A 26,371-nucleotide genomic window follows, 5' to 3' on the forward strand; every position below is an offset into this window, starting at 1 on the left:
TCTAATACCGAACTGTTCCCCTTTCCGTATGCGGCTCAATTTGTTTTTGGCAGTTATTTAAAAATGTTTACGAAGCAAGTGTTGCCCCTCAAGCTCTTAAGCTCAGGGTTCATGCAGGATTCCTTGCTTAGCATGAAATTGGTGTAATGGGCTCATTAGAGCGACACGTGAAGGAGAAAGTGTCTGTAATCTGTGCTGTTACACATGGACTAAGCATATTAATTTACTTCATTATCACAGTCCCAGAAGTCCCATTACTTCTGTTTGCTGTTCAGATTCAAAGAGCTTTGTTTGACTGGGATGCTGTTTTAGACGTTTTGCATTCACTATCTGAAGATGTCCAGGCAGGGGGGGTTGGATGAAGGTCTTCTCGGTTTTCACTGATCCAGCACTTTGCCCACCAGCCCCCACCACTTCACATCCTGCAGACGCCTTCCATTTACACCGAGCCAATCAACCAGGTAGCTTAAACTGTATACAGCACACAGCCAATGTCAAAGACACGGGAGAAAGTCACGCACACACATACACAGAGAGGCCCCTGAAGTGGACTGAAAGATTCATTTTGTTCGTTTAATTTCAGATTGTTTTTATTTTAAAAAGATAAGGGGTGTGTGAGACAGTCCGTGACCGTTGGCACCCTCTGCTGGGCAAACTGTAATGAAATCCAAATCTCATATTTGGTCACTTATGTCAAGACTATTAAAAAATCTTAATATTTTGGTAGGAAAATAGGAAATAGGTCCAGTGATTTATTAAGACAGTTTAAACATACATGTGTGTATTGATTCACTGTGTGTTTTTCTATCCAGGTATGCCTTTACTGCACTGGCAGTGCGTTGGGGATCATTAACATGCTGAAAAATGAAGCTGTTCCCAATCAGACAGTTTGGATAGTATTGCGTGGTGGATCAAAATCTGATGGTGCTTTTCTGTGTTTATAATTTTTTCAATTTTGAGAAGATCCTGAACAGTACTGCCTGAATTGCAGTCATGGCTTTCAAAGAATGACACAAGCTCCACTGTGTTTTATGCATTTTGACCTCCTCCATATCTATTGCTGGCCTTTTCAATCAAAAAAATTCTCCTATTTCCCTTCCTTAAAAATTGCTTCATAACAGCATCCCATCCACTGGTTAGATTTCAGTGAACAGATGCGGTTTCTCTGAGGGGGTATAGCTCAGTGGTAGAGCATTTGACTGCAGATCAAGAGGTCTCTGGTTCAATTCCAGATTCCCCCTATGGAAGCTCAAATGATCAGGTAACATTTTTGAAGGACCCTCTAACATTAAAAAAAAAACTATAGCTCAAGAGCATTTCCTAGCTGAAGAGGCAGATTCATATTTTCATGGTTTTCAGATAGTGTTTATCTGCTGTAAATAGTTCAGCTTCCATAGAAAAAATGGACACATTGAAGACTATCTTTGAAATACGACAAGTATGCTTGTTATGCAGTGATTAGATGCCAAGACAATGTCCCTCACATCCTTACACTCCCACCAGCAGCTTAAACAACTTATACAGGGAAGGATCCTTGTTTTCATGTTGCATTTGACATGAGATTTATCAGACCAGGCAACATTTTTTTCAGTAACTGTTCAATTTTGGTGTAAAATGTTGCCTCAGTTTCCTGTTCTTAGTTGACAGGTGAGGCCTCTGGTGGGGTCCCCTGCTGCTGTAGCCCATCTGCTTCAAGGTTTGACCTGTTGTCCATTCAGAGATGCTCTTCATATGTTGGTGGTTACTTAACTGTGTGTTTTTTTTTTAAGTTATTTTTGCCTTCCTGTCAGCTTGAAGCAGTCTGGTCATTTTCCCCTGACCTCTAGCATCAACAAGGCATTTTCACCCAGAGAACCGGCACTAACTGGATTTTTAAAAAAACTCTCTGTAAACACTTGAGATGGCTATGCATGGCACATTTATTACTGGCAATTTCAGTAAAACATTCATCACTTCACAAGACCTGTAGCCACTGATTTCCAGTTCAGTTCTTGTGTCATCTGCACATTTAAGCCTTTTATTCCGGTTTCCCTTCCTTAACCTCCTACACTGAAAAAAAATTGGAGTGACATTTACTTAAAAAAAGCTAGGCAACTTTTTCCACACAGAAAGTGCTTGTAATCTTTACTCGGGCTATTTCTAAGTAATATTTACTTACTAGAACCATCTATTTTTTATGTGAAATACACAAGTAAATTGCACTGGCAATACTCATCTATAGGTTGTAACTTTTACTCAGAATACCATTGCATCCAATTACAAAACCCAAGTGAACATTGCTGATATTTCTTTGTGTTTCTTACTCATCTTTTCTTTGTTATATTCTAATTATTAAGTAATATTTATTATGAATGTACTAGTTAATATTAATCGAATTGAATAAATATTCTTATTATTCTATTAAATAATAAATCAATATTTTCCAAAACAAATATTTGCAGCTTAAGAGACACTTTTATTTCACAGTTGAAATGGCATAGATATATTTAAAATATCTACATAAAATTATAACCACAAAATACATGGCCATAGAACTTCTTGATCGCAAATTTCAAAACAGAGCATATACACATATACAAAAAAAAAAAAAAAACATGCTATTCAAAAACTCAGTGTGCACTGTCCCCTTTCTTCTAATCAACTTTCAGAACACATACATCAACTCTGTCCATTAACAGTTGCAATCACTACCTTTGCAGACATTCTCAGAACGTTCAGGACAGAAAGAACTTGTATAAAACTGAGCAACATTTGAAATTACTGTCAGAAAACAGACAAAATGCAAACAAATTAATTGTACTGGACAAAAGCACAAATAACACTGGAACACTCACGCTAAAAGTTTCTTGTGGAGAGACTGGACCTTTGGTGACATTTTAAGGATGTCAAGCTCAAGAAACAGCTTCTGAAATACCTCAAACGTATATTTCAGTTTCAGTGGGTAACTTAAGTTGACAGCATAGATGACACCCATGAGCAGGAGGCAAGCGTTTGTCACACTTCCGCAGTCCTCCAGAATTTCTGTCCCCTCAATGATGACCGACACGTTCACAGGATCTTGGTTTTCCTGTGCCACATTGGGATGGATTACGATGATCTTCATCATGTGATTACTGCAGTCCTCTTTCAATGCTTCTTGGCTGACGTCCTCCTGTGAAAACAAACAAACCACAATTAGAAATAACTAGAATAGATTCCAAGTAAAAGAAAAGGTTAAGAGAAAAAAAATGTAAAAATAAAAAAGAGGTATACTCAATTTAGTATACTCAAATCAAACAATATTCATATGGCACTTTTCATATGTAAAGTTACAGAACGTGCTTCACAGAGGCTGACCCTGAGACAAAGAAAATCCCTTTTGGGGGCCATCCAGCCTGGAGCTGTCCATGGGACGGCACGCGTGTTGGTAGACCAGAACCATTAAATCATTAAAATAGGTTATAAAGGTATAATCAAATTAAATACTCTTTTGCTCATAAAATAAAGTTAATAAGTGATCGTTAAATAGTCAGAAAAAAACCAGACAAAAGGCAAGTTAAAGTTTAAGGCAGATAAGATAAAGATTAAATATGATTTAAAAAATAAAGGGTAAGAGCATAAAGATTTAAGGAATTAGTTAAAAGCCTGATTGAAAATATTAATCTTGAGTCTTTTTTAAAAAACATCACGAGTGTAGAGAATCTTTGACCTTCAATATATCATCACAAGTGAAGACCAGATTATAAGGTTAGACAATTTTAATACAGTCATTATGATCATCAGATACCTGATGGTCTTTGATCAGCTCCTCTCCACTCTCTCCAAGATACTCAACTAAGCAACGAATGATAATGTCCCTTCTGCCATCGACATGATGCTATTAAACCCAAAAAGAAAATTTATTGCAGAAAATACACAACATAACATATGTAACATACATACATAACAGCACATACAGATGTAAACAGAAAGTTACCCATGGAGAATGTAAGCCTGCAGCTACATTCTAACGTTGTGAAGTGTACAACTTAACATGAATTTCTCAACGATGTGTGTTAAGACAAGAGTCCAGTGCATGTCATAATCTGTGGGTCCAGAAACTGTCTCTGCCCAGTGAGGAAAGTTTTCTGCCTCATCACTGGACATGCAAATGAATTTTTTGCAACATATCAGTACCTCCTATCACAATATTAACCAGTCAACAAATCCTGCCACAGAGTGCGCCCCCAAATTATCTGCCACCACACTGACCACAGTCCCTTTAATGGCTTTCCCTAACGCTGGAACAAAAAGACCATCTTTCTCCAAGCTTTGGATATCTGTTAACAGTGGCTCTAAAACTCGCTGGTAGTGATGTGTCCTGTGTGTCGAAGCTTCGAATCGTGCGTCGGGTAATCGCGGGGGCGTTTTTCTGAAGCGCGTATCGAGGCTTGCTTTGATTACGTATGCAGTGACGTTCGAGGCCTCGCGGGCAGTCCGTACCACGTGACTGATTCAGGGACTGGTTCATCGGTTCGCGCCAGATTCGAAATAACATGGGCAGGAAAACAGCTGATTCCCCATCACACTGTGTTGTGGAATTGGATTACGTACGTGCTACATAGTTACTTGTGCATTTCTTCTTCGATGGAACCAGCAAGGAAGAGATGGTTGTTTTTTTTTTAATTTTGTCTCTCCTAATAAAGTATGCACACAGTAATAAATATCACAAATGATAAACACCAAAATATAAATAAACAACACTACACATCCTATAATCTGATTTCTGTCTTTTAGTTTATTAAAAAGTGAAGCACCAAACACTAGTTTGTGTCATTATCCAGATGTACATAAGGTTTACACATCATTATAATCAAAGAGCCCGCTTCACTAGAATTGTCCACTTGATGGCGCAGTAGAGCAAATGAATCATCACAATGCTTCGAACCATGAGTCGACCAATTGGATGGAAAGCTTCAGTTCATCATGAGGCTTCATCTCACCATCACTACTCGCTGGAATCCAAACTGCTTGGTGTCTTCAGCCTTACACAGAATTGCAAGGTAGATTGATGTCAATGTGGAACGTAACTGCACCGGAATGTTTCCCAACACCCAATAGACAGCTGTGACTTTGTGCTTTTTTCGAGATGTCCCAAGAGGATTACATACCTCAAAGTCATCAATGTACAGGATGAGACTCACTCTGTTCTCCTCTACAGAGAATAACTTGTTGTTTTGATAGTGAGATCCATCACGAAATGTCTGGTACTTAAAGTCATTTTCAGTTTTTTTTTCACCTTCAAATGTGTTTTCTTGAAAAGACTTACTTAGGACCTGCACCAAGGAGGGCAATATTGGGACATACTGGAAGGTTTTGCCCTTTTTTTTTATCAAGTATGTGTTCTTCTGGTTCAACAACTGAAAAATGCTTCTTCATAAATTCTCTTCTCTTGTAATAAGTTGTGAAAGGGCCACCTGTCCCCAAGGCAGTACTTATAGGGTGTGTCTCACAAAGATTTTTCACTAAATCTGAGATAATGGCTGGATCCAGATCACAGTTATGGCTTTTCAAGGTGGACACCACCACATCTCTTAAAAGTGGACCAGATGCAGAGGTGGATATAAACTGAAGCTCATCTACTATTTCATCAATGCATTTGTTTGGGACATTGAACATGCTTTCTAACTTTAAAAATAGATGGCCAAATTTCTCTTTTATATCTTGAGACAACTCCTGTGGTTCCCCATCCCAAAGCTCTAAGCTCTCTTCCACATAGGTCTCATCCTGAGCAAACATGGGTTCATTAGGTTTGCTTTTTAATACTTCAGTTTTAAAATCCTCAAGGGTGTGTGACTGGTGTTTTCTGTGTCTATGTGTAGCAAAGGTGGAATAAATATTTGTACTGAAGTTGCAGTCTTTGAAGACACATGCAACTACTTCAAACTTCCTTAAGTGGTTGTTAAGATGCTCAAAATACTGCTTCTCTGAATTAAAAAAAACAGAGCAGCAAAGTAGACAAGTAAATGAAAGAGGTCCACTTTGTGTGACCATCTTCACATGGTGTCGAGACAAATGGGTCTTAAGGGCATTAAATGTTTTAAACGAGCAAGGGCAATCAGTGTGAAGACAAGGGACTGACTGGCTGCGACCACCATTTCCATGCTTTAGTCTGTAGTGTTTTAACAATCCCAACCTCTTCTCTGACTCAAAGCTACATATCTTACACATCCATCTCATGTTGTGGCACCTTAAACAGACAAATTATGTGACAAGTTAAACCTAATCGTTACTAATTTGATCTTACCTTGTGGAGTTCAAATTAGCAGTCAGAAGGTCCTATGTTCTGTAAAAAAAAAAAAAAGAAAAAAAAAAGAAAAAAGGTTATCTATATGCTTTTCAACTAATTTCTACTAACTCAAGGATGCACACTGATATTAATTTTTTTTTTTTTTTTTACATATGTTAGTTCGGTGGCAAATTTAAAACAGGTCAATATGAAGACTTGAGTGAAATCGAGTGCGTATATCGTTTTTTGTTTTGTTATTTTTCAAAATACACCTCATGGCAGCTGTGCAGCAATTATTTTAAACTGGACCGTGGTCGTTTTATTCACAAAGACGTTAGTTAAGGCAGCAGGCGTGTGTTGTTTAGGTGGCCATCTAAGCTGTAAAGTGCTGTGGGAAATTCTGGACATACCTCCTGCCAGGAAAGTTAGTCAGCAAGTCTAGCAGGAAAATACACTATTTGCTAGCGCAGCTTCTTTCAGTGCGGAGAAACTGACTTAAGTAGGTGAGCCAACAGGAACGTACAAAGTTTGTTCCGCTTAAAACTTACATTCATGGTTCTACTTCTTCCCATTTCCGTCAAGTCTGCCAACCGTCGAAATGTGAACCATGGTATGTCTGAAGAAAGACCGCTCAAATGTGGGGAGGGGCTTTGACGTCATGCTCCGAATGCAGAGAAGGTGGCCATATTCACTGATGTCACTCCATTACATTTTACTTGGAAATATCAACTAATTAAGCCAATGAATTGGTTTAGTGAATATTACTTGGATCGAATGATTCAATTTACATACAAAACTGAGGACACATAATTACAAACAATCCTCAAGTAATGCACTACAAGAAAAACTGCTATTTTAGAGTAATAGCACTGAATTTGTATTTTTTTGTAAAATTTATATAGCTAATTGAAATAATAATTACAGGGCCAAAAAAACATTTTTTTCAGTGTAGGACCTGGCGTCCACATATGTGGACATCGCATTTTGGGTTATTTAGACTAAAATACTCAATTTTGCTCTACATGGGTCTGATATCCACTTACGAGGACATTATACTGATACTGTTCTATCAAAATTTTAAACGAATATCCTCATATGTGTCTCTTATTTTTTTTAAAAACAAAAATAAGGTTAAAAAAAATCTGGTAATTCTTTGTTTTTACATTCATCGGGCCCCAATATGCCGAAATATCAAAGAGAAATTAAAAATGCATGTCGTGGAAGAGTTTGGGTCTTAGGAGGTTAATAATGGCTTCAGTGAGCAGCTGCATGATGAGGTATACTACCGACTAATAATGTCTAATATTTGTATAACCTTCCAAACAAGTGTTATGGGATTCGGACCTGGCACAAATTCTACCTAGTAGGTAATTAATAAATAGAAATAAATACATTTAATTAATTAATTAATTAATTAATTAATTAATTAATTAAAAAGAGCAAGAAAAACAAAAATGTTCCCAGACTTCCTCTACACGCGTCCACACTTGCTGTTCTGATATCAAAAGTTTTTAAGGTAGACTGTTTTCTTGGATTTGGTAAATGTTTAAATATGCAATTGTAACTCTCTGGTGCCACCTTAAAACCTGTAGTCTGTAATAGGACATGATGTCGTCGGTAAACAGGAAGTAAGTCTGTGAATTAAGGAGAAGGCATGTGCAGCATGGTGGCCTTAGCCAGATAAATCCAGTGGCATCCACATACATCCTATGCCTTTGGTAGCATTGTGGGTATGTATAGACTTGTTTTATATTTTATGTGCATGTATAGACCACTTTCTTTCAAGTAAGTTCATTTTTCTGTAAGTTTAATGATAAAACCAATCTTATGCAGTTTAAGCTAGCAATCGCTTATGGAGCTAGTTAAAGGGGAATGACAAACGAATTGGAGGCATTCATTATAGTAAGACTTGTTAAAATCATAATTTGATGTTTGTATTTGACTTAAAAAGGGAAGTAATTCATATGAACATTGCATGTTGACATATTAAAAAACTGGGTTAATATATTTTCATCGTTATATATGTACATGGTGAATAAGTACAGTGATTATACCTTGTACTGTTTGTTACAGTTTCACCTTTCCCTGTGTCAATAAACCTGTGAACCGGGAATCGTGTCGTCAGAGTCTTGATGTGGGGAAGGAGTTTAGCTGACTGCCCAACCATAGCAGAGGCAGTACAGTGAAACCACACTTCCTAGCGGGCAAGATAACGTGGAAACGCCGACAGATGGTAGGGAGACCATCATCACAATCAACTAATGGACAATTAGCACATCTAAGCAGAGATTCGCTGAGAAATTGTTCAGTCCAAGTCAGAAGAAACAACCATGTCAAAAACGCATTCGCACGCTCCTTCTGTGCACTCCTATGCATCATCAACTGGGTCTGCTGCAGCCAAGGCACGAGCACGTGCAGAAGCAGCAAAGGCTCGTCTTTCTTATGCTGAGGAGGAAATAAACCTAAAACTAGAAAAGGCTAAATTGGAAGCCTCAATGCAAATGCTAGAATACAAGAAAGAAACTGCTGCAGCCATTGTGGAGGCAGAAGTGCTAGAAGCTGCAGCTGATATCAATAGTGAAAGACGTAGTTGTGACCTTGTACTAGATTCTGACCCTCTAGAAACTATTCAACGAACACAACAGTATGTTGCGGACCAAGGCAAAGTATCAGAGACAGGGCATCAGCAGCATGAAAGTGTTACGCCAACAAAATCACAGCCGTTCCCCAGCTCACATGGAGTTCAGATCTGTAAGGAAGAAGATGTTCACGAGCCACGACAAGTAAGATTTGAACACAGATCTGCTACTCCAACCCAGAATCTCAGATCTCAAAATGACTATAGTGGTGCATTTCCCTCAGCCTATCCCATATCTCCTAACGCCAACTATGGCAGCCCCAACCCAAATGATTTTGTGAGATATCTTGCACGCCGTGAACTTGTGTCTACAGGCTTACTTCAATTTAATGACAAGCCACAGAACTACAGAGCCTGGAAACGCTCATTTCTATCTGCAACCAGTGGCTTAGATTTGACTGCGAGTGAAGAGATGGATCTTCTTTTAAAGTGGCTTGGCAAGGAGTCAAAAGAACACGCAGAGCAGATCAGAGCAATTCATGTTAATCATCCAGGAGCTGGGCTGGATATGATATGGGAAAGACTTGATAGAACCTACGGCTCAACAGAGGCAATAGAGGATTCTCTCTTCAAGCGCATTGACACATTTCCAAAGGTAGGAAATCGAGACTATGCTAAGTTAACAAAGTTGAGTGCTCTTCTGATGGAACTTCTTTCGGCTAAGGATGAAGGAGACCTACCTGGACTTTCATTCCTCGACACAGCAAGAGGTGTCAATCCAATTGTGCAGAAGCTCCCCTTTCGTCTGCAAGAAAAGTGGGCTTCAGCTGGCGCATCGTACAAGCGGCGAGAGCATGTGCCGTATCCGCCCTTTACCTTTTTTGTAGAGTTTGTTAGCCAGGAGGCTAGCATTGCCAACGATCCAAGCTTCAACTTCATCACTCAGACAGACATCAGCTCCAGGACTGAAAAGTTAGCGTGGCAGCCAAACAAGCATAGAGGAATCTCAGTCTGTAAAACGGACGTATCCTCCAGAGCTAGTTCTGATTCTAGTAAGTTCTCATCAAAGCTTGATGATTGTGATAAAGTAGCCCCATTCATGGGAAACCACACCCATTACGCAAATGTCGTGCATTCAGAGAAAAATCGATTGATGAGCGCAAGATGTTCTTGAGGGAGCACAATTTGTGTTTCAAATGCTGTTCAGCATCATCGCACCTTGCTAGGGATTGCAAGGTCAAAGTGCAGTGTTCTGAGTGCAAAAGTGAAAGGCATAACACAGCTCTACATCCAGGGCCTGCACCTTGGATAGAAGTGAAGGACCCTGCTCCAGACCATGGCGGGGAGGAAGTTGAAACTTTGCCTCAATCGGACATCACAGCCAAATGCACAAAGGTTTGCGGGGGAGATCTGATGGACCGATCCTGTTCCAAAATATGCCTCGTGAAGGTATATCCAGCTGGGAACAGAGAAAAAGCAGTGAAGCTGTATGCAATTTTGGATGAGCAAAGTAACAGGTCGTTAGTTCGCTCACAGTTTTTTGAAGTGTTTGGTGACAAAAGCCCATGTGCGCCATACATACTGAGAACATGTGCAGGAGTAAAAGAATAATCAGGTAGGAGGGCAAGTGGCTATGAGGTGGAATCTCTTGATGGGACTGTCCGCATTCCATTACCCAGTCTCACAGAATGCAATGAAATTCCCAACAACAGGGATGAGATTCCAACCCCTGATGTCGCTATTCATCATGCACATTTAAAGTCACTGGCACACCTCATCCCAGATCTGGACCCAAATGCCCAGATCATGCTTCTCCTAGGGAGGGACGTTATCAGAGTACATAAAGTCCGCAAACAGGTGAATGGTTCACACAACCAGCCCTATGCTCAGAAGTTAGATCTGGGGTGGGTTGTTGTGGGCAACGTGTGTCTCGGCAGTGTCCATAGGCCATCAGCAATCAGCTCCTTCTATACAAATACCACAGAGCTGCGAAGGCCATCTATCTTTAACCCATGCCCTAATGTGTTTTGTGTTAAAGAAAGGTACAGCGCCATCCAGGTTGCAGACCATCTTCCAACGTGTCCTGAACAAGAGTCCATCTGCGATGTTGACCATCTTGGATGCAATGTGTTCAAGAGGACCAAACAGGATAACCAAGTTGCTCCTTCAATTCAGGACGCTTCATTCATGAAAATAATGAAGGCTGGACTACAGAAAGACACAAATAACAGCTGGGTAGCCCCTTTACCCTTCAAGAGTCCACGTCAGCAGCTTCCTAACAACAGGCCTCAGGCACTGAAGCGTCTCAAGTCTCTCATTCACAACTTTGAGAGGAAGCCTGAAATGAGGGAACACTTCCTTAGCTTCATGGAACAGATGTTCAAAAATGGTCATGCAGAGTTGGCTCCTCCGTTGGGTGAGGAGGAAGAGCGATGGTATTTACCAACATTCGGTGTGTACCATCCCAAGAAACCAAAGAAGATCAGAATAGTTTTTGACTCCAGTGCTCGATTCAATGGTGTGTCACTCAACGATGTGCTGTTGACGGGGCCTGATCTGAACAACACACTGCTGGGTGTATTGATTCGCTTTAGAAAGGAAGCTGTTGCATTCTCAGCAGACGTAGAACAAATGTTCTACTCTTTCTTGGTCAGAGAAGAGGACAGAAACTTCTTGAGGTTTCTATGGTTCCGTGATAATGACCTCTCCAAAGATATCGTGGACTACCGCATGACAGTCCACGTGTTCGGGAATAGCCCCTCGCCTGCAGTGGCTATTTACGGCCTCCATCAATCCGTTCAGGTCAGTGAGTTCCATGCTGACCCTGATGTAAAGCATTTTGTGATGCGAGACTTTTATGTAGATGATGGACTGAAGTCTCTGCCTACAGTCGAAGCAGCTATCAACTTGTTAAAGAAGACACAGGATGTCCTCTCCAGGTCTAACCTGAGGCTGCATAAGATCGCAGCAAACAAGAAGGAGATCATGAGAGCCTTTCCTTCAAGAGACTATGCAAGTGACCTTAAAGATCTTGACCTTGATGCAGACACAGTACCGATGCAGCGCAGTCTCGGGCTCAACTGGAACCTTCAAACAGATTGCTTTGTCTTCAGTGTCTCCCAGGAGACAAAACCTTATACTCGCCGGGGAGTCTTATCTATCATTAACAGTCTCTACGACCCTCTTGGGTTTGTAGCACCAGTTGTCATACAAGGCAAGGCCATTCTGCGAGAGCTCACTGCTGAGAATGGTGACTGGGATGTGCCATTACCTCGAGACAAGGAGGAAGCTTGGGCCTCGTGGAGAGCTTCACTGACAGAGTTGTCAAGTCTGACGATACCCAGACCCTACACTGAAACTTCACCATCGACAGCTGTCAACAGAGAATTGTGTGTTTTCTCTGACGCTTCAACAAAAGCTATTGCTGCAGTAGCATATCTTAGAGTCACAGACACTGCTGGAAACCAGCATGTGGGGTTTGTCATGGGAAAGGCCAAGCTGGCTCCTCGTCCAGAGGACACAATCCCGAGATTAGAGCTCTGTGCAGCAGTACTGGCTGTTGAGTTGTCAGACCTGATCTCAGCAGAACTTGATCTTCAGCTTAATGCTGTGACTTATTACACAGATAGTAAGGTGGTTCTGGGCTACATTTGTAATGAGACCAGGCGTTTTTATGTGTACGTAAGTAATCGGGTCCTGCGCATTCGAAGATCCTCCAGTCCACGCCAGTGGCGCTACGTGGCCACAAACCAGAACCCTGCAGACCATACAACACGTTCTGTTGCTGCAGGCACTTTAAAAGACACCAACTGGCTTAGTGGATCCAGGTTTCTGTCCAAACCAGAGCAAGACATCCCTGACATCACCTTTGATCTTGTGGACCCAGGTTCAGATCCAGACATCCGACCGCTTGTGTCCACATTAAGCACTGCTACAGCATCCAAGCAACTTGGGTCCCAACGATTCACCAAGTTTTCTTCGTGGCAGTCACTGACTCGTGCAATCGCCCATCTGAAACATATTGCCAGTTGTTACAACATGATCACAACAAACAAACCTTGTAAGGGCTGGCATCTTTGTAAGACAGGATTTAGTGTTGAGGAATCCACCCAAGCCTCAGACATCATCATTCGAACAGTCCAAGAAGAGGTTTATGGCGAGGAGATCAAATGTATCGTAATACACAAAGAGGTTCCCAGAAGTAGTCCTCTGAAAAGTCTCGATCCCTTTATTGATGCACATGGCCTACTAAGAGTCGGAGGTCGTCTTCACTATTCAAGTCTTGCTCAGAGTGAGAAGACTCCTGTGATTATTCCAGGCAATCATCATATTGCAACCCTGCTCATTAGACAGTACCACGAACAAGTTCACCATCAAGGGCGTCTCTTTACGGAAGGGGCCGTCCGTGCAGCTGGATTTTGGATAGTTGGTGGAAAGAGAAAAGTGAGCAGCATCATCTACCGATGTGTGACATGCAGAAGACTTAGAGCTCCAGTAAGCTGCCAAAAAATGGCCAGCCTTCCGGCAGATCGTCTCTCAACAGACCCTCCCTTCACAAATGTTGGCCTTGATGTGTTTGGTCCTTGGAGTGTTTCTGCACGCCGGACTAGAGGAGGCCTCTCACACAGCAAAAGGTGGGCCGTGATTTTTACATGTATGAGCGTAAGAGCCGTACATATTGAAGTCATAGAATCCCTCGACACATCCAGCTTTATCAACGCATTAAGGCGGTTTCTAGCAGTTAGAGGGCCGGTCAAAAGTATTCGATCAGACAGAGGCACTAACTTTGCGGGTGCTTGTCAGTCCTTGAAGATACCCTCTAACATCGACCACAATGGCGTCAAGTCTTATCTGTCAGCCCAAGGTTGCTCTTGGACATTCAACCCTCCACATGCCTCCCACTTTGGTGGAACGTGGGAAAGGATGATTGGTCTGGCTAGAAGGATTCTTGACTCCATGTTCCTCCAGCTCAAGGGGAAGCTGACCCATGAAGTGTTGGTAACTTTCATGGCAGAAGTAGGAGGCATCATTAATGCCCGGCCTCTTGTTCCTGTAACAACTGACCCCGACAACTCATTCATTCTTACGCCAGCTGCTCTTCTAACACAGAAGGTAAACTGTGTTCCTGCTCCTCCAGGAGAGTTTGGAGCCGCTGACCTCTACAAGCATCAGTGGAGACAAGTCCAGCACCTGTCCAACACCTTCTGGGACAGGTGGCGCAAGCAGTTCCTTCCAACATTGCAATCACGTAGGAAGTGGCAGTCATCTAACCCAAACATTAAGCCAGGGGATGTTGTTCTCCTCAAGGACAGTCAAGTACAAAGAAATAAGTGGCCACTTGGTCTGGTAACACAGACCTTCCAAAGCAAAGATGGTAAAGTTCGCCAGGTCGAGGTCAAGGTCATCAAGTCAGGAGGAGAAACATTGTTTGTGAGACCCATTACAGAAATAGTACTTCTTCTGGCTTCAGATGTCTAGGTGTTGAACTGTCATTGACAAAGTGTGGTGGCGTTAATCACGCCAGGCGGGGAGTGTTCTGATATCAAAAGTTTTTAAGGTAGACTGTTTTCTTGGATTTGGTAAATGTTTAAATATGCAATTGTAACTCTCTGGTGCCACCTTAAAACCTGTAGTCTGTAATAGGACATGATGTCGTCGGTAAACAGGAAGTAAGTCTGTGAATTAAGGAGAAGGCATGTGCAGCATGGTGGCCTTAGCCAGATAAATCCAGTGGCATCCACATACATCCTATGCCTTTGGTAGCATTGTGGGTATGTATAGACTTGTTTTATATTTTATGTGCATGTATAGACCACTTTCTTTCAAGTAAGTTCATTTTTCTGTAAGTTTAATGATAAAACCAATCTTATGCAGTTTAAGCTAGCAATCGCTTATGGAGCTAGTTAAAGGGGAATGACAAACGAATTGGAGGCATTCATTATAGTAAGACTTGTTAAAATCATAATTTGATGTTTGTATTTGACTTAAAAAGGGAAGTAATTCATATGAACATTGCATGTTGACATATTAAAAAACTGGGTTAATATATTTTCATCGTTATATATGTACATGGTGAATAAGTACAGTGATTATACCTTGTACTGTTTGTTACAGTTTCACCTTTCCCTGTGTCAATAAACCTGTGAACCGGGAATCGTGTCGTCAGAGTCTTGATGTGGGGAAGGAGTTTAGCTGACTGCCCAACCATAGCAGAGGCAGTACACTTGCATAAAATAAAGGTGTTATCAGCTAAGGTATAAAAACAGTAAGACTTGATGCATGTGTGAGGTGTTGATGCAATAACATCAAGTTAGAAAGCTTCCCTCAGATAGTTAGTAGTGACTGGATGCTGACCTTAATGATCTTGAGGAGGCATATGAATGCTGTATATCTGCCACATGATTTGATGCTAGACCATTTAAGGCTAAACACAAACAGTGACACTTTATACTGAATTCTGTAATGCACAGGGAGCCACTGCAAGGCTGTCAGCACTGGAACAATGTGATCTTTTCTTTTCTTTTTTTGCCCCAGCCAGAAATCTAGCTAAAGGGTTTTGGTCTAACTGTAAATAAATAAGACTGACTGAATAACTCCATATATATGCTAAACTAAAGATGGAAGGCCACACAATATAACCTCATTCTTGCCTTGTTTAGCTGTGGGAAAATATGAAACATTGAATTATTTGAAGCCAGGATACAGGGATTGTGCCCTTGTATAGAGGAGTGATTTCCAAGATTCCCTGGTATATGTTTGTAAATCATCTGAGTTGGAATGAAAAAGACATGTCATATTCAGAGGCAGCATGTACAAAGAAAACAGAACAGGCCACAAAATAGAGTCTCTGGGAACTCCAGATGTCATAGAAGAGTATTTTCCAATGTAGACTGAAAAAGCCCCTTATTTAATATAAGACTGAAACCTGTTTCAAGCCAAACCCTTGACTCCTACACAATGTTCCAAATGCTAAATGAGTAAATCATGATTGACTGAGTAAAAGGTAGCACTCGGGCCCAGCGGAGCTAAGATGGAACAGTCACCAGTACAGAAATCACCAGACATTCAGTAGAGTATCATTTATTACTTTTAAAGGAGAAGACTGAGCATTGTGAAAGTCCCTGAAACCTGACGGGAAGGTCTCATAAATTTTGTTCTTGTCTAGAAAAGACACGTTGATCTAAAACAACTTTTTTTAAAAATAGAAGTTTAGCTATAAATTACAGTTTTTTGAACAGCTGTGTGGTAAACTGCTGTTTCAGTGACTGCTCAGATATTGTGAAGAATTTTGCATTAGGACAACCCCTACTATACACAGTGTCCAAGAAAAAGGAGAAAAAAAGACACATCTGGTCTGAAAACAGCACAAAACTTCAAACTCGAACTTTGAGCATTAAAAGAAGCTAATGAAAACTGGCAGCACAGTTTTGGACAGATGAAATCAAAATATATTTATTGGACTCAGATGGCGTCCAGCATGGTTGGAGTGGACCTGGCTAGGATTACAACAGCTGGAGGTAGATCTATACAAGCGTTAACCATGCTGGACAGATGACATTTGTACATTTTTCTGTGAACGCAGGTTTAATGCATTTTGAAGTGCAACAATGCATAAAAGATCAAAGATGATTTCTAGTCTCAAGACACTTGAAAAACATAAATTTCCTACACAAAGCAATCATGAAATTGCATTTAAAGGAGAAGTGAAGACTGTCACCAGTCTCCTAAATTAGAGACATAAATCCAGTTGGACGCCTCGGGAGTATTTTAAAGTTAAGCAAAGACCAAAACAAACAAAATAAGAAGCAATTTTCCATTTTCTATTCTGTTTCTTCTGCACCCACACTTGTGTTGCCCTGGCTAATATAAAGCCATTTTAGTAATATTTAGGCTCACATTAGTAAAATATGGTGCTGTAACATAGATTTATGCAGCAGTCCTTCCATGTAAAAGCAGAGTAAACTAACTTACAACTGTGTGCATTAATGTAGTCATACTGCGTGCTTACTGAAGCCCAATATTTAATATTCATTGTCCCTGTCAGCAAATTGAGCACTTGTTGAGCTCCTAGTTCACACAGTTTGCACTGAGTGATTTTTGGTGGTCTGTGCAGCCATTAAGCCCGAGTCAGTTGTTTCTTAATAAATGGTTTTGATGTACTTTATATAAGACCAACTGTGATGATTGTAAGAACTGAATAAAAAACAGTTTAGAGGTCAACATGATCGCTTCGGGAGACTTTTGGAAGTTTTTAGTGGATAAATCATCGCCACTAGGTGGTGTTTTGACAATATTTGCATGCAATGCTTAACAACAGCTTCTTTGTTCTCTCCTAGCTTGCTATTAATCTGCACGCTGTGTTACAACAAGGGTGAAGTAAACGAGGAGGAAGGAACAAATGGACATAATGACGGGCAGGAGAGCGGATCACACTCGAGCAGGTGGAGACGCACGCACGTCACCTCTAGGGGGACTCCTGCGATCATGAATGGGATGGGAATGTTGGACTGGAACTGTCAGTGTGTGTGTGAGGGAGAGAGATAGAGAGAGGGAGAGAGGAGCGCTGTGAATGTAGGGTCGTAGCTTTGGCTGGGAAGAGAGAAGGCTGTCCTGCCAATTTCGCAGTTTTCCCTTGCTTTCCACAAGGACAGACCCGCATCCGAAGTGTGTCACGGCGGCTGCGTAAAGACCGAAGACAGGGCTAAGCTCCACTGCAGTGTTACGGTTACTCCTACTGGATGTCCACTGGTAAGTACACTGCATGTCTTAAGCTTTGTATTGGGCAACAATGTGAATTTGCTACAGCTCGGCGACACTGAAAAGCAGTCAAAGGATAGAGCCGTGGAAAAGACTGGGAGCAGTTGACTTGCACTGGAGTGTGTTTTGCTGTGATGACTGCGGCGGCGTTGAGCCGCCTGAACTATTCAGCGGGACTGTACACTACTGTACACAGGCGCAGACATCACTTTATTTATGTAATGTGACATTTAACGCGAAGAGGCGAATCAGCCGAGTGACACTTGGCGATTCTGCCCAGAGCGTTTCACCAGCGTCCTCTTGCCCAGTGACCTGTTTGGAGTCCAAACATAATGACGTACGCGTTTATGTTGGGGGAACAGGCCCGGTGTGTAGCCCTTTTACAGCCCTTATCACTGTACAGTAGTCCTGTGAGCTGGATAGCACATTCATCCGATATCAGAGGATCAGCTGCCAAGGCAGAAGTTGCCCAACGGAATGTTTTACTCACGACAAGTTAGTAGAGGCGCTGATGTGTGGCAACCTGCACTTTCTTCTGCAACCCACACACTCCCGGCTGACTCCAGACTATCCGGGTCCAACGCCGTCTCCATGAGATTTGTGGTTAAAGCGGCTACATTTGAACACTGGGAGCAGTGCCTCAGTGGCTACTTAGAGCGTCCTGTTATGTAATGCGCTTCGGCCGACTGCCCCTTAATCAGACACAGCCTGGGCCTACACGTGTAATTGCCAAACATGTTTTCGGACATCAGAATCATGTTAGCGCCGGTGACCGCAGGACTGTTGCTGCTCCGTGTCAATGTGCACAATAATACAGATATTTGCTCGTACGCATCGTCCTAATTTTTAAACGCACGCAGGACGGCTGATTCCAATGTACACATGTGCAATGTACAGATTCGTTTCGTGGTTTATGGCAGATGTATGCCTGCATAGATTGCATTACATAAGAGCCGCATGTCGCAGTCTGACCTGTCGTAAATGTATAAGGATGAGTCGAGGACTAAGGTTGTTTCTGCAGGAAAAATGAAGGTGAAGGGACACATGCTTGCAGTGTGCCAGAGTGGGTCATACGCCAAAAATTTTTTTTAAAAAAATGCACCCAACGTGAAACAGCATGCTAATTACTTTACCAGTTTGTAAATGTTGTGATCAGCTATTAATCTATTATTAAGTAGGAAGGAATTTAATTAAATAATAGTTACTGAAGAGATGGTTTCCCAGCTTGCACCAGTGTGGGTTATATTTAACATATAGTTAAATAGTTATCCTTTTAGTTTTCAGCTTGGCAGCTTTCATGTTAGAGGCTGCTGTTGATTATAAACATGTGTGCACTTCATGCTTGCTCTTCCCACCATTAGTCTTAGCTCTGTCAGCCTGGGAGATTTGCTTAGAGTTTAGAGGTTAGCGCTGTCCTTGACATGTACTGCTACAATCCAGCTATAGTGAGTCATCAAAGCTAATGGGGGAAGCATGGACAATTTAATCTGGACTGGAGAGCTCTTGATCTCTGATGGTGCCCACTCAGTAGGCCTTTGTTGTCAAATAGAGCACACCCATGCCTGCCCACTCAAGATGTTAGGGGCAGATTTCGGTGGCAAAGCATGGCAGAGTGCTAGCCACCAAGAACTGGTGTTTGATACCAGTTGTGGAAGCCGGCAATCAGTGTAGAGCTGGTTGGAATGGGACTGCATTCTTTGTCATGGTTTCAGGATAAAACTTATGAACGGCACCTGCTGCACGAGGCAGGAATTAGAGGAGGTTCTGCTTTTACAGTTCAGCATTTTGCAGGCAGAACAAAAACATTTGAAAGTGTGGTCCCAGGCTGGCTGAGGCATGGAAAGAAAAGAAGTGGAATGGGCAAACCATACAAAGACGTGCACATTCAGTGGCATAAATAGGCCCTATAACACCAAACATATGTGTAATATGAAAAATGCATACTATTAATGTTAATGCAATCAGGTGATATTCCCTCATGCTTTGTTTGCTTAACAATATCACATGTTTTTTGTGTTTGGTTTTTCATTTGCTTTTACAGGAGAACAGGTGGTTTTTAAAGGCACTCGGTGGTGTATAGAGTTGACACACTGACTGTTTCTACAAAAGAAAGCAACTCAAATGCAGACGCCCCTCTGATGCTTTTGGCCAATTTGAGCTCATGGTGTGTGCTCGCTGGGGTAAACTAGTGGCCTGGCCAAAGAGCGCAGTGTTGCTAAACACAATTAAGCCAACACAGGTGAGACGATTCTCAAATCTCTATATTAAAAGAGATTAAAAGCTTCAAGATCAGTACTGTTTTATGTGAAACATTACCAATTGTATGTTGTGTTTTGTAGGATGTCATGGGCCAGAGACCTCTTTCCAGGCAGAGTGGACCAGCGAAAGACAGCATGGGGAGAGCGCAATGGCAAAAAAAGGAAGGACAGCTCGTCACTATGCAACCCACGTTACATGAGCTGCCTGAGGGACCCGGAGGACTTGGAAACCCCTAATGCTGCCCCTCAAAATTACCACTGTGGGGCAGGCACCAGTGGGAACAATTTTGGCCTGCGCTGTGGCTGGCAGGAAGACCACTATGCGAAACGGATGGTTGGTGGTGGAGATCTGGGTCTAAAGGCTGTGAATCTGGGCTTCGAAGACGGTGAGCTGAAGGGTAGGAAAGAGGAGGAATTAGGACAGTTCTCTGAGGGTAGCTGCAAGACAATGACTGCCGCAGACTGTTGTATGCAGGTCGTGCGGGTTTTTCAATCCAAGAAATTTCAGTCCACCAAGCTGGAACGTCTTTATCAGCGGTACTTCTTCAGGCTCAACCAGAGCTCTCTGACCATGCTAATGGGAGTTCTGGTGGTGGTGTGCGTTGTTATGCTTACCTTCCACTGTTTCCAACCGGAGTCAAGCCTCAGACCTGGCTACATCTCAGTACTGTCTGTGGCCATGGTTGTTTTCCTGGCGATGATGGTGGTGTGCAATCGAAACGGCTTCCACCAAGATTACATGTGGATTGTGAGCTACCTTGTGATCGGGGTACTGATTGTAGTGCAAGTATATGGGATCGTCAGCGTGTCCCCCCACAGTGCATCAGAGGGCATCTGGTGGACAATGTTCTTCATCTACATTATCTATACCTTGTTGCCAGTCAGAATGAGAGCTGCTGTGCTTAGTGGAGCTGTGCTGTCCATCGTACACATAGTCACCTGGTATCTCAGCAAAGACAATAAGGATAAGTTCGGTTTTTTTAAACAGGTAAGTGATGACAATAATTCTAGAATAGATGGAGATATGCATTTATATTTAATTTGATCTTATTTCAACATCCATAGAGCAATTGTTCAGTAGAATATTTATTTCAAAACACTCAGTTTGAGTTACTTTCAAACATCATTTGTTTTATATTGTATTATTTTTTTCAGTTTTTTACTTTGCTTCCACGTGTGACCGGTGTGTTTTTGCGTTGTGTCTGACAAAGAAAGGTAAAAGAAAGAAAGACCTCCAAGTAAATAACTTGCTCGCTCCAGCTCCTACAACCAAACACAAACAGTGGGGGAGAGGGTTAGCTCAACCCATCACAACTTCCAAGCTAGCCAGAATTATATATTCATGCTAGCATTAACGGCGCCTAAAACACATTTGTGGCACACACATACTACACATTTATAGCATCTAACAAAAACAGGCACAATGATGACAATAATTGAACTAAAGACACACAATCAGAAACATCAGGGTGGCTAAATATACATTATATGTGTGTTGTACAGGGTCTGGAAAGAAATGACACCAACCTCTCCCACAGGGTAATTGTAGAAAAGGGGAGAGGCCAAAGGGGTACACTGTATTTATAGGGTTGCACCAAAGAAGAAGAAGGACAATGAGGAGGGGCTCCAACTGATAAAGAACATAACTACAGGCTTGAAGGTCCTAAAAGTCAGGTATAAACTGGAAAATAAAATTTGTGGTCTAGAACACATTTTGTGTAATTATAACAACATGTAATGTCCGTTACACACGGAGTCAGACATGCTAGTAATTTTTAAAAGTGGTCTTGAGCAATAGTTCTCCAGGATTTCTGAAAGTCTTTGAAAGTTTTATCTTTGGATCGTGGCTGCTTTTTCTCTCACTTACAGTTCAGTCCTTGTACTTGACCACTTTCAGAGGAATGCTTGTTAAGCCACTTAACACTGACCTATGAATCAGTAAAGCATAAAAAGGCCCCTAACTCAAAGGGTGAACCAGTGCTATGTCTAAAAACAATGGCTGGCTTAACAAAAACAAAAAACCATTTAAAGGCATTATGTTATTGCTATCCTGTCACAAAAACACATAAAATGATTTCATATTTCTTTAATGGAATCTATGAAAAATGTCAAAGATAGCACAGATTATGTTTGCACCGACAAGGTGATTCCCAAAGAGCTATTAGCCAAAAACTTGTCATATCTTGAAATTGTGTTCAGTGTGGTCATAAAAATTGTGAGAAAACTAGAGAATTTCCTGCAGACGAACAATCTCTGTAGGTCAGGAATATGACATTTAAAAAAAAAAAAAAAAAGCTTGAAGACCCGAGAGACGCACCTGTCCCTTCAGTTAGGATGTCTTGAGCAACAGCTCGCCAGGATTCCCCCCAATATTTTTTTCTTTTCCCCCTCTTGAGCTATTACAGGGGGTATCCGGATTTGAACCGGAGACCTCTTGATCTGCAGTCAAATGCTCTGCCACTGAGCTATACCCCCTACATGAGAGCAGTACCGGGCTCCAAACCGTTAGCAGATGATCCCTCAACTGTTCGCCATCACAAATGATCTCAGTGGAAGGGTGGCTGCCAACAAGCTATTCTTAATGAAAAGGCAGAAACAAGGAAATGTCTCAAGGAAAGGAAAGGAAAAGAAACAAGGAGAAAAGGCTGAGGTATGACAAATTGCACAAGAGCTGGCCTGGAATATCAGTGGGAACAGGTCCTATGGCGTGATGAATCCTAGTTACTAGTATGACACTAGCAGCCTAGGAGAGAATTTAAATGTGTGTCTTTGTTCAAAATTCCCCTAAAAATTCACCCTAAAACTAAATTTGTCCCTTAACAAAGAAATATGTCCGAAGCTTTTTTGTTTGGCTTACTCCTATTGGATATCCAATGGTAGTAATGGCGCATTTTGCAGAACTCCAAGTTTTTTGTTTTGGTTCAACATCACAATTACGGTAAGTCTTTTTATAAATACATGCATAAACAGGAATACGGTTACATGGACCAATTTCTTTTTTACAGGAAGCCACTGGGGATTTGTTTTCAAAAAGATAGCGACGGTCACGTCCACGTTTTGAAGCTGAGCCAGTATTATTCCCAGTAACTGCCTGTGTATGAATGTTCTTAAAATTTGTGAGTAAACAAGACAAAACATCTCACACTTGTTGATTTGTGTTAGTCTCGGCCCGCTATTATCACGACACAAAGGAGTACAATGTTGTTACTGTACTCATCAGTGGAAACGGCCTACTTTCTCTTTCCATCAATATAGGACAAAACATTTTAAAGGCTCTTAACCACTTTTCCATGTCAAAGGTGATGTACTAAAAGTAGATGCTACTGTAGATCTCAGCAGTTTTCAAATGAGATTTTTAATGAGCTTACATTATGTGCTGTAGGGCAGCTACCAGCAGCTCTTTTGGGGTTTGTAGAAGGTCATCTGGGTTGAATGAGCCCATTTAGCTACACTGTGGAGGAATATCATGATAATGTAGCATGGTGCCATCCAGGCCGCCAGTCCCTAAAACAAGGAGGCTATTGTACTGTAGTAAAATGAAATGGGGTGGGGTGGGATGCTCAGATTGTGCAATGAATTTTATGGAAAACAGAATGATTACTTCTTCATACTGGAAGCTGTGGGGAAAAACAAAACAGGATTAGGCACTTACAATGACTTCAGCTCCCAGCACACTGGAAATATTTCTTCATCACTTTTGTATGTTGGTTCCTTCTGTATGTGCTGTCAGTTACTCATTGATTTTATCACAATTTACACTGTGTTTGCATTAAGTGGATGTGCACCGACTGCACTATTAAACTGTACGTAGTGTTTTGTAAACAAAGTAGACCTCCAGTACAGAAATAGTGGATGTCCTTCAGACCTGCAGCAAACCATTTTTTTTTATCAGCTATTAATCCGAACAACCTTCGTTTCATTAAATTCATGTTATACGCTGATAGATGTCAAAGTCACAGCCAACTTTCCACAACGCCAGTGTGTTTAGTTGTTTTTTATATACACGGAAAATGGACTGGTTCTTATATAGTGCTTGTCTACTCTATGTGAGCACTCGCTTTTTTACTACAAGCCTCATTCACACAACTGCTTATTCTATGTCTAAGCTTATTTAATCTCACATTCACACACTTTCTCTTAGGGGTTCGGCGGGTCGGTGGCGTTTAGTGGGTTTGGTGGGATTTGGTGGGGTTCGGTATCCTGCCCAAGGAGACTTTGACATGCAGTCTAGAGTCTAGATTATATCTGCCAAACAGAAGCAAGCTGTTTGAAATTCTTTTGATTTGTAGTGAATCAATCTCACCAACATGTCTTTAATTTGTATTTTTATATTATTGGACTCTACTGGAATAGGTCTGCATAATTAGAGGTCAAAAGACTTCTTTATCCTATATCTTTATTCGCTGATATCCTAGACAGCCAAGAGTCGAGTAGAGAAAATGGTTGAAAACTGTATTTAGAGAACTTTAGGTTCACCTGTTCGCCTCCTTATTTACCGCAAACATCTATCATCAGCCAATCACATGGAAGCAGCTCAATGCTTTTAGGCATGTAGACATGGTAAAGGTGACCCACTGATGTGAAAACTAAGCATCAGAAAGGAAGAAAGGTCATTTCAGTGACTTTGAATGTGGCATGGTTGATGGTGCCACGTGGGCTGAATATTTCAAACCACTGACCTACTGGGATTTTTCATGCATAGCCATCTCTAAAGTTTGAACAACAGATTACTTTAAAAATTGTTGCCTGGTCTGATGAATCTGAGTTTCTGCTGCATGATTTGCTAGGCCCAGAATTTGTCATGAAAATAGTGAGCCATTCTTTATTGTATCAAGTGTTTAGGCAGCTGGGAGGGACAGTTTCAGGAGATTTCAGTTGAGAAATTGTTTTCGGCAATTGTTCTTTGGACTTTTGGAAGGTCTTCCAAAAAAAAAAAAAAAAAAAAAAAAAAGCTAAGGTCCCCTTCAGATCTCAACTGCTCTCACAGTTCTCAGAGTTGTCTTTTCCATTGGTGGCTCTATAGGGGGCATCTGGAATTGAACCAGAGACCACTTGATCTGCAGTCAAATGCTCTACCACTGAGCTACACCCCCTATGCAAGAGTTGCACCTGGCCCTCCAGATGATCTGTAAACTGTTCACCAATGCCCCACCACAAATGGTTTCTTCTTGACATCCACCCTGGTGGTGTAATGATGTGATTAACATTTTCTTGGCACACTTTGGGCCACCTAGTACCCATTGAGCATCTAACAAACACATAACAAGTTTTTTTGCGTGGGCTGTTGCTGGAAGTCACGGTCCCAGAAACTGCAGGAGGAGTGGAGCAGAACAAAGTCCAAGGTGTTTAAAGTCCAGAATGAAGTTACCACTATCTATGATCTATGATTGCTCTGTGTGTCATGGCATGTGCAGCCACCTACCAGGCCTTTTCAGAGCAGTTTTATGGAGATGCTGGTTTCCTTTTCCAGCAGGACTTGGCAGCTGCCCGCAGTGTCAAAATTACTGCTGGTTTGCTGACCATGTCGTTATTGTACTTAATTGGTAAGCCAACTTGCCTGATATTCCATACGGAATATGGTCAAGAGGAACATTAAAAAGATCCAAACTAGAAATAGAGCTGAGCTCAGCAATCAAAGCAGCATGGGCTTCAGTAACACCTCAGCAGTGCCATGAGCTGATCACCTCCAGATCTGATATGGACTATTTTTTTTTATGTTTTTAATTTCTAAAAATAGCTTTTCCCATATAAATGTATTAAATTTAAATTTAAAAAATAGATAAGTTCAAAAACATGTGCGGTCTGACCCTCTGTTACTGTCTTTCTCCACCAGTCATGACTATTAATCAACCAGATGAATGTGCAGCCATTATGAAGAAGGCAATATTGACATAACTCTACTGGTACATTGAGGTTATGTGTTAAGTGCTCATGTCCCAGAGTGTACAACGTGACTACGGGCCCGTTGGTTTGATGTCCTGTTTAGCTCTGGCCCTGGCTGTTGCATTGGTCTTCTGATGATGTCCTGCTACCTTGCCTGAGGGTCTGGACCCTCAACACAACATGTTCCAGTTTTCTAAACAATCAATGGACATCAGACTGTTCCAATCTCTTTTTGGCTTTACTAAACATGGAGGAAATCACATTTTTCCTTCAATTCTGTTGTTGTATAACAGTGTAGCACACTCATTTTTTGCATTTATCATCTCAAATTTATATGGATTTCATGACCAAGATTTCTGTTTTTAGCTTTAAAAAATGACATATTCTTTCATTTAATCAGCTCTCGGGTACTTCTCAGTTGTATGAATATTAAGGAATAACGTTCAGTCTGTCACTGTGTCTGTATCACACAACTAAGCCCTTACAAACCTCGGTTACTCTGCTTCTGGGACCTTATCGACCTCCACCCCATTGTGTGCCTGAGCCGTTTGTATTTTTCCTGCAGAGATATTCATGCAGAATTAGAGCTGAGAAGACGTGAAACCGATGATAACGAGGACAAAAGTGGTCTTTGTGAGGGACCTCCAC

At 41.5% G+C, this 26,371-nt stretch overlaps 2 protein-coding genes, 1 long non-coding RNA gene and 3 other non-coding genes across 7 annotated transcripts in view; 3 read left to right on the forward strand and 3 right to left on the reverse strand.

Annotated features, from left to right (window-relative positions):
* Positions 1–1,169: 1,169 nt before the first annotated feature.
* On the forward strand, positions 1,170–1,241 carry trnac-gca (transfer RNA cysteine (anticodon GCA)). The gene has a single exon. It is a non-coding gene; the product is annotated as a tRNA-Cys (tRNA).
* A 1,193-nt stretch (positions 1,242–2,434) lies between these two features.
* On the reverse strand, positions 2,435–7,198 carry LOC113010020 (uncharacterized). The gene is made up of 4 exons (XR_013903975.1): positions 6,796–7,198; positions 6,266–6,304; positions 3,767–3,856; positions 2,435–3,151 (listed from the first exon to the last, which is right to left on the reverse strand). It is a non-coding gene; the product is annotated as an uncharacterized LOC113010020 (long non-coding RNA).
* A 550-nt stretch (positions 7,199–7,748) lies between these two features.
* Positions 7,749–14,979, forward strand: LOC145422688 (uncharacterized). The gene is made up of 2 exons (XM_080294292.1): positions 7,749–7,977; positions 8,321–14,979. Exon 2 carries the CDS (start codon positions 10,632–10,634, stop codon positions 14,301–14,303), a length of 3,672 nt encoding a protein of 1,223 aa, XP_080150418.1. The 5' UTR covers positions 7,749–7,977; positions 8,321–10,631; the 3' UTR covers positions 14,304–14,979.
* The window catches only part of LOC113013582 (adenylate cyclase type 6), a 35,042-nt gene continuing 23,059 nt past the window's right edge, over positions 14,389–26,371 (forward strand). Inside the window, exons 1-4 of one of the 2 annotated variants that reach the window (XM_026154597.2) lie at positions 14,389–15,079; positions 17,162–17,573; positions 19,624–19,821; positions 19,922–20,828. In XM_026154597.2, coding sequence (XP_026010382.2) covers positions 19,923–20,828 — 906 coding nt within the window. In that variant the 5' untranslated portion in view covers positions 14,389–15,079; positions 17,162–17,573; positions 19,624–19,821; position 19,922. Of the gene's footprint in view, positions 15,080–17,161; positions 17,574–19,623; positions 19,822–19,921; positions 20,829–20,859; positions 21,515–26,371 lie in introns of those variants that run through there. The other variant, XM_080294294.1, reaches the window with a different exon arrangement.
* Positions 22,244–22,315, reverse strand: trnac-gca (transfer RNA cysteine (anticodon GCA)). Its single transcript has one exon. It is a non-coding gene; the product is annotated as a tRNA-Cys (tRNA).
* Positions 24,862–24,933, reverse strand: trnac-gca (transfer RNA cysteine (anticodon GCA)). Its single transcript has one exon. It is a non-coding gene; the product is annotated as a tRNA-Cys (tRNA).

The sequence above is a fragment of the Astatotilapia calliptera genome, chromosome 20 (genome assembly GCF_964374335.1).
Source record: "Astatotilapia calliptera chromosome 20, fAstCal68.1, whole genome shotgun sequence".
NCBI classification, from domain to species: domain Eukaryota; kingdom Metazoa; phylum Chordata; class Actinopteri; order Cichliformes; family Cichlidae; genus Astatotilapia; species Astatotilapia calliptera.

Bases quoted from the DNA above. Each gene is read 5' to 3' on its own strand.
- LOC145422688 (XM_080294292.1), top strand. From the start codon at position 10,632: ATGCTTCTCCTAGGGAGGGACGTTATCAGAGTACATAAAGTCCGCAAA.